The sequence below is a fragment of the Alligator sinensis genome, unplaced genomic scaffold (assembly GCF_000455745.1).
Source record: "Alligator sinensis unplaced genomic scaffold, ASM45574v1 scaffold427_1, whole genome shotgun sequence".
Classification (NCBI taxonomy): Eukaryota; Metazoa; Chordata; order Crocodylia; family Alligatoridae; genus Alligator; species Alligator sinensis.
The window spans coordinates 46,615-54,628 of NW_005843089.1; the positions used below are offsets into that span (position 1 = coordinate 46,615).

General features: G+C 45.2%; 1 protein-coding gene across 1 annotated transcript; it reads right to left on the reverse strand.

Annotated features, from left to right (window-relative positions):
• Positions 1-2,422: 2,422 nt before the first annotated feature.
• LOC102386306 (olfactory receptor 6F1-like) lies at positions 2,423-5,532 on the reverse strand. The gene is made up of 2 exons (XM_006037237.2): positions 5,452-5,532; positions 2,423-3,367 (listed from the first exon to the last, which is right to left on the reverse strand). The coding sequence occupies exons 1-2, from the start codon at positions 5,530-5,532 to the stop codon at positions 2,423-2,425; spliced, it is 1,026 nt and encodes a 341-aa protein (XP_006037299.2).
• Positions 5,533-8,014: the final 2,482 nt, after the last annotated feature.

Consider the following 8,014-nt stretch of genomic DNA (forward strand, 5'->3'; position numbering starts at 1 on the left):
TATTAGACAGCCGGAGGCTGTAGCCAAATAGTTTAGACATCTATTTTTGGGCAGGTGGAGGGAGTCCTGGGTTCTGGTCCCTGTTCCAAGAGTCATTTCTGGCATAAACTTTCAGCATTTCACATTTAGACACTAGATAACATTTTTAAATGGCTCCATCCCACTGAGTGCCAAAGCTACTAGGCTGGAGAGTCATGCTCACTCTTATATGCATTGACTTTCTCTACATGCTTCACAGAATCTCACTTCTACGCAGTACTAAAATGGAAAAAAACAGTAGGAATAGTAGAAACAATGAATCATGGAATAATTTCATAACTAAGTATTTAGGTAAAATGAACATTTACATAAGAACAGCTTACAAACACAGAGGACCGGATCCAAATATAAAATGAATCTCATTAGCTCTGCTTTATGGCAGCCTTCGAAAATGTTCTAGAGGGAATTTATAATAAATAAGAATGAGGCTTATGCAAACCAGTTTCCAAGCTCTGGGACAAATCTCACATTCCTTTTAAAGTTAGATATGGGGGAAAATATATTTGATATTGAGATATTTCAATGTTTCACTTCAGATCCCTTAACCGCATGCACTATTCAATGACAATAACAACATGCCTGACTGGACATCTTTCTCAATACCTCAATCACCTCTTTGTTCCTTAGAGTGGAAAATAAAGGGATAAATAGTCATGCTCCAATAGTGTTCAAGACTGTGAATATTTTGTTTGTGTACAGTGAGACCTGTTTAGTGGGCTGTACATGCAGAAAGATCCTTGAGCAAGTTTGCAGAGATGAGACAACACTGGTAAGGATTGTGAACACGCTGGAGGAAGGCAACACAATTCAGAAGGATCTCAACAGATTGGAAAGTTGGGATGAAGCTAATAGGGTGAAGTGCAATGCAGAGAAGTGAAAGGTGCTACACCTCGGGAAGAATCCTCAGAAACACAAATACAGGATGATTAGCCGGCTGGATAGCAGCACTACAGGGAAGGATCTGGGAGTCTTGGTAGATCATCGACTCAATATGAGTTTGCAGTGGGATGCAGCCACACAAAAGGCAAATGCGGTTTTGGGATACATCAATAGAAGAGGGGATAAGATAGCAGTCTTCAAATACTTGAAGGGCTGCTACTTTTTCTCTCTTGCTGCAGAGAATAGGACATGGACCACTGACTTGAAGTTGCAATAAAGTAGGTTTAGATGAGAGATCAGGAAAAAAACCCAACTCTTTGTCTCCGTTAGAATGCTGTGGCAGTGGAATAGGCTGCCTGGGGAAGTTGTGGACTCTCCGTCACTGGAGGTGTTCAAGAAGAGGTAGGATAGGCAGTGGCCAGGGGTGATATAGGTACAGATATAGGGCTGTGTTTTACCATGGCAATTTCCCATGCTTATGGGCTTTACTTGTTGTCCCCTCACCCCTTTTTCTGATACAAGTGTCTATGTTTTTGAGCCTTCCTCAGAGGCATTGGGTATTGGTTGCAACTAAGACTGGGATGTGCCAATGCTCCCGATGGGATTAAAGCTAGAGCATTTAGAGGATCTTCCTGGCTAGAGGATCTTGCCTCTCCTCTCATGTTCAGACCAGTCACCATATTTGGGGCCATGAAGGATTTTTTTTCCCTATGGTCAGGATTGCTATGGACTCTAGGGGGTTTTGCCTTACTCTGCAGTTGGGGGAGCAGAGAGAGGGATGGCTCTCTACACAGGATCACCTAAGTGTATATTAACACACTTTTATACAATCTGCATCATGCAGGTATCATATTTATGCCCGATTTACTGCACAGTAGCAGTGTGTGTGTGTGGACTGACTTGGGACTAACTTTAGTTCCAAGTCAGTCCACATAAAGCCTTAATGTGCCTTACTACCTACACGTGTAGACGTTCACCTATTCCCTCTTACTGAGCAGTTAGGGTTACCGTATGTCCAGGTTTTCTCAGACACGTCCTCTGTTTTTGATCCCCTGTCTGCTGTCTGGGCAAGTTTTTTTTAAAATACAAGCAAATGTCTGGGCTTTTGCTCTACCTCTGCTTTTCCCTGGCACTTGTGGCTTGGCTGCTTGCAGCTGGGGGCAGGGGGGAAGGTGATTGGCTTTCAGGGAATTATGTGCTCTGCATGCAGGCCTGGGCAGCTGCTCGCAGGTGAGAGAGAGAGACTGCGTGTGTGCACGTGTGCATGTAAGCTGTGTGCAGGGCTGGCAGGTTATATAGTTATATAGATGGTGCAGTACCCCAACTGACAATGTTAATCACTTTGTAAGTGAAAATGATTTGGTTACCCTTAAAAATATTTTTTCCCTTTAATTTTCCATCTTTAGTAGAAATGACCTCCAAGGAAGTTTGATATGACTTACAGTCCTTTTGACTATATTTCTATTAGGCCCATGCTATTTGAAAGCCATATTCTACTGAATATTCATATTCGTATTCTATTGAATGCCTTCCTCAAGGCTCGCTTCACTTCTCTGTTCCTTAGAGTGTAAATGAAAGGGTTTAGCAGTGGAGTTATTATAGTATTAAAACTGTTGATGAGTTTGTTCGTGTCCAGTGAATTTGGTGCAGCAGGCTTGACATACAGAAAAATGATGGAACCAAACCAAATAGTCACAACAGTGAGATGGGCAGAGCAAGTGGAGAAGGCCTTTTGCTGGCTTTGGGCTGAGCGAATTTTCAAAATAGTGGAGATTATGTAGATGTAGGAGATCAAAGTAACAGCACATGAGATCATGACAACAATAATTGATGCAGAGAATTCTGCCAACTCGACAAGACTAGTGTCAGTGCAGGACAGAGCTATCAAGGAATCTATGTCACAAAGAAAGTGATTGATGATGTTAGGGCCACAGAAAGACAGCCTGGATACCAGGAATGCCATCATACGGAGAAGGCCACCCAGCCATGAGCCAAAGGCCAGCTGAGTACAGAAAGTGTTGCTCATAAGGGAGAAATAGCGCAGGGGGTGGCAGATAGCCAGGTAGCGGTCATAGGCCATAACGGCTAGTAGAAAACACTCTGTGGAGCCCAGGGAGAAAACAAGAAATAATTGCAAGATGCAAACAGTGAAAGAGATGGTTTGGCTGTTCCCCAGCAGGACACCCACGGCTTTGGGGACACAGGCTGTGGTGTACCAGATCTCCAGGAAGGATAAATTGCAGAGGAAGTAGTACATGGGGATGTGGAGATGTGCAGTGATCCACACCAAGGCTATGATGGACACATTTCCCATGACCGTCAGGCCATACATCATAGAAAACATCATGCTGAGAGAGAAGCGGAAGTACCACGTGCCAGGGAATCCCAGGAGGATGAACTCTTGCACGCTGGTGTGGTTCCCCATGCCTACCCCAGCCACAGGATCCACCTGTGAAAACATGAGAGATCACAAGACATTTAAAAATCTAGAACAGACTTCTGGCTGGCTTGTCCTCCTCAAACATTCATGTATAGGTTCCGTCCAAATGTTGTCACCCCATCAAGCTTAAATCACTGAGGCAGATGGAAGTCAATGGCCAACAGCACAATAAGTATTCATATGGTGAGGGTTATACTTCCTCCTCCTTTCTGCTTTTCTTGTGACTCACTGGGCTTATCTAAGGTGACAGGCTGAGAGCCCTGGGGCTCTTTATCCTGGAAAAGCGCAGGCTCAGGGGTGATCTGATGGCCACCAATAAGTTTATCAGGGGTGACCACCAGTATCGGGGGGAACGTTTGTTCACCAGAGCGCCCCAAGGGATGGCGAGGTCGAACGGTTATAAACTACTGCAAGACCGTTTCAGGCTGGACATAAGGAAGAATTTCTTTACTGTCCAAGCCCCTCAAGGTCTGGAACAGCCTGCCATCGGAGCTGGTTCAAGCACCTACATTGAACACCTTGAAGAGTAAATTGGATGCTTATCTTGCTGGGATCCTATGACCCCAGCTGACTTCCTGCCCTTCCAGCGGGGGGCTGGACTCGATCTTCCAAGGTCCCTTCCAGCCCTGATGTCTATGAATCTATGAATCTTTGAATCTACATGAGATGCTTTCCTACAGATTAGAACAAATCACTGCACAGTGTGCATCACCGTCTACATGTGCACATACTTACTGCCCAGCAATTTCCTCCAATCATGAATGAATTTGTTACCTGTCAATACAAGTAGCAAATTTACATGAGATTGTTTACTGCACAGTATGGCACGTAGAGATGGCTGACCAGCAGCAACCTTACTTCCAGTCAGCGGGGCTGTAGGGGGCGGGAGATTGCTCCCCGGCCCTGGGAGGTTCCTGCTGCTGGAGCACCAGAGCCCGGATGGGGAGAATATCCCCATGCCCCGGCAGCAGGGAGTTCCCAGCGCCTGCTCCCCAATCACAATTATGGAGTGAGGACTGGGGAGATTGTTCTGAGCTACAGCTCTGCTATCATGATCGTGAGGGTCACCTCTGCTATCGTGATCACGGAGTGGGGGCTGGGAACAGGCTGTTCCTTGCAAAACTTTGTGATCATGGAACTGGGCAGGGAACAGGCTCTCCAGCCCCCTCCCCATGATTGCAGAGCGGGGCCTGGTAACTGTCTTGGTTGGGAGAGGTCCCAGCCCCATGCCCCTATCAGACAATTGAGGCACAGGGCTTGGAAAGAGCTGAGGGGAAGGGCAGGTACCAACCTCCTACCCCTGGTGGTCAGTAGGTGGTCAGTAGGTAGGAGACAGGTGCCCACTTACAGTCCCACCCCCCCCACCCCCGTCTCTCACCTACTGACCAGCTCAATTTACATTTTTACTGACTGCCTTTCTTGCATACGTACTGGCCTCTGCCTGCTTTACCACTTATCCAAGAAGAACACAGACCATCTGCAGATACTTCCTCAGCCTGATAATCTGTGTGCCCAAAACCTTGCTAAGAAGTACTTTTCCAAGTATTTGAGCCCGGATTCTAGTCATTTGTCTTCTGGTAATATGCTAAGCCACCACATTATTAAGACTTATTAAGAAAGCATTATTTTCCCCATTTTACAGGTAAGGAACTAAGGTGGGCTCATTAATACTTTTGACCAAAGCAATATGATATATGGACAGAATGCAAGGTATCAGATTGCAATTGTGCATCTAGAAATGCTGAACATGTGCCGAATTGAAAAGCATTTTGATTATTTTGAGAAATAATCGCCCTCCAATTTGAAAATTTTAACACAAAGGAAAATATTTTTGGTTGATCCAAAAATAATTACCAAAAAAATCCAAATGGGATTTGTTACTTACACACTTCACAACCTCCCTCCCCCCCCCCCCCATATTTCCTTTTGACTTTATGTTATATTAATGAGAAGCAATATAGCTATTCTGTCAGCGTACACTGGTAGTCTGAGGTAGGGCAAAGTTTTAGGATCATGGAAGGATTTTGAGTGAGTATCACCTGAAGGGTGCCTATTTATTAATACAGGCGACCCTCGCCATTCACAGGGGATACGTTCTCATCTGCGTTCTTAATCTGCGAATAAGGCACTGAGTTCATGAACGCAGTGCCCCCAGCGGCTGGGTGGGGGCGCATGACTCCGGCAGTGATGGCAGGAGTGTGGTGGTGGTGGGAGCCCAGTGGCAGCAAGCACAAAGCTCCCAAGGGGCTTCTGTAAGTGTGTAAATTGTGTTTAAAATGTGAGTTCTGCATTCATGAATATTTGAAACTGCAAACGCCAAACCCGTGAATAGCGAGGGTTTCCTGTACACTAAACTTTAAATCAATTGTAAGCTGAATTTAGGTAGTGGATCATGCTACCAGTTTTGTCAATGGACCGTGTCAGTGCACATTTCCTGTACTTGCCATCATAACTTTTCTCTCCAAAGGAGACAAAATGCTTTTGGTTGTTAATAAATGATGCATCATAAAGCTTTGTTCCCATCAGCATGCAACAATACTAGCACACCTGGTTTGCAAGCATATTAAAGTTACTTTACACACTTCTAGCATGTTAAAAAAGGCCTGGGAACATGCTGGAGGGATGCGATTTTCATCCATAGTATAAAAGAGAACCTCACATTTCCAAGTCAAAACACAGTAGCAAATTATGCCCTTCTTTCATCAGCAAGCAACACTTTCCATTGGCATCCAACATTTTTATCTGTACATACCTTGTTAATGAAATGGAGCTCAAATTGGTCACAGGAGGAAGGTTGGTTTATATTTGTCTTGCTGAAGAGCCTTGAGATTTTAAGCTCGAGAGAATATCACAGACTTCCTTGGAACATGGAGAATGGTCACACAGTTAGGATTTACTCCTGCCTTTGCTAAATACTTCCCACACTATGCGTTTCAATGTTTTCAATCAGTCTCTCTGTGCCTTGGTTTTCCCATCTACAACTTGACCCTTCTAACTCACTGGAAACAAGTAAAATGCTGCAGAAAAACAAACGTGAATTGCGGGACAGTGAATGTACTGGTCCTCTATAAGTAGTTTTGATCCCCATCTTGTAGTACCAAAACTATTCACTGTTTCCCTGTATGAAGACTGTGACAGGGGGTGTTCCCTTCATTTCTTCTTACCTCGCAGGAAGGCCAGCTGGAGTACTTCCGCATTTTAAAACTGACTCTCGCCTGCTACATCTTGATCTTATTTGAAGTTATCAGTTGGGAGGTGTTACAAATGCAGAATGACCCCGGCAATACAGGTGGAACCTTTTTCTTGTCAATTGATGTCTCGCTTCCCGCTCTAATGGACAAACCCCCAGACACTTTACCACTAAAAAGAACCCACTTGTCTCTTTATGTGGTCGATCAATTTGCTTTATTGTAAACCCCAAATACTCTTTTTAAACTGTTTTTATTTTTCAATTTTCCAGGACACTTCGTTGGGTTTATTTAATGTAAAACAACATACGTGAATGTAGGTAACATCCACAATTGTAACTGTTTTTGTCTCTCGGTCATTGAACTACGAAGTGTTAGACCCCGACTCCATGCAGCGCCTAACGACTAGGGAGATGATGGTCCAATTACCTGTAGATCCTGTTACTCATTAGCCAAAGCAGAGCAGGGAGCAAACACCAGCACACATTGCTCGCAACAGCTTTATTCAGAATGGAGACAGCTTTGGACAAGGGTCCCTCACAGGTAGACAGCCCATGAACCAGGGGATCTGTACTGAACAATAGTTTTTCCCCCACATTTATACATTTTGGTTTAGGTTAATTAACATTCACTCCACCTTCGTCTCTCCTCCTGTTCCACCCATTTCTCCTCCCATCTTAAGCTCCTCCCCTGTTTACTATTTGCTTCATTAGCATGGAACTGCCTATGCATTTCATTCATGTACATGCCTTTTTGCTATGAGCGCATGTCTAAGGCCATGAACCCTCTTCTTTCGGTCAATGGGTGGACTCTGGAGGTTTCTCTACCAATCACCATCTACCCTTTTGCATATGTTCAACTTGGTTACATGTTATCTTTCACATTCCAATCTGTTTTCTTGTCCCAGGTTGTGCCATCCCCACCCTTTTTGGGCCCCTGTATCTTATCTCATTTCTTGCTGTAGCTGGTTCACAGCACACAGACTTAATTGCTGCTTTTTCTAGAAAAAATGGTTACCACAATGTAAATCTTTTATATATACATTACTTGGAGCAATACCAGCACTGGTGGCTGTGTGGTAGAGTTTCTGCCTCCCAGGTGAGAGATTGGACATGGGTCCAACTGTCCATGGATCAGGACATGGGTCCAACTGCATCTGTCGCACTCAGGCTGGTCTACAGGCTGCTCTAGTGAGGGAGGGGGGCTCTAAGCCTGGCTCTGGAGGCCTCTCCTACCCAAAGCACCCCCCCACCTTGACCCCCATCTCTCTCACACATGCCCCTGCTGCCACCTTTACCCATATGCCCCCAGCCCATCACACTCCCAAGGGGTTCCTGGGACCAGGACCCCACCCCAGTCTATGGCGCATGTCTCATTACCAGTGTGGACAGAGGGCAGGGCTGCAATGTGGCAGTTGCCCCTGCACCTCAGATCCCACCAGCAGGTCCTGCCTATCCTAAGTGGCTGG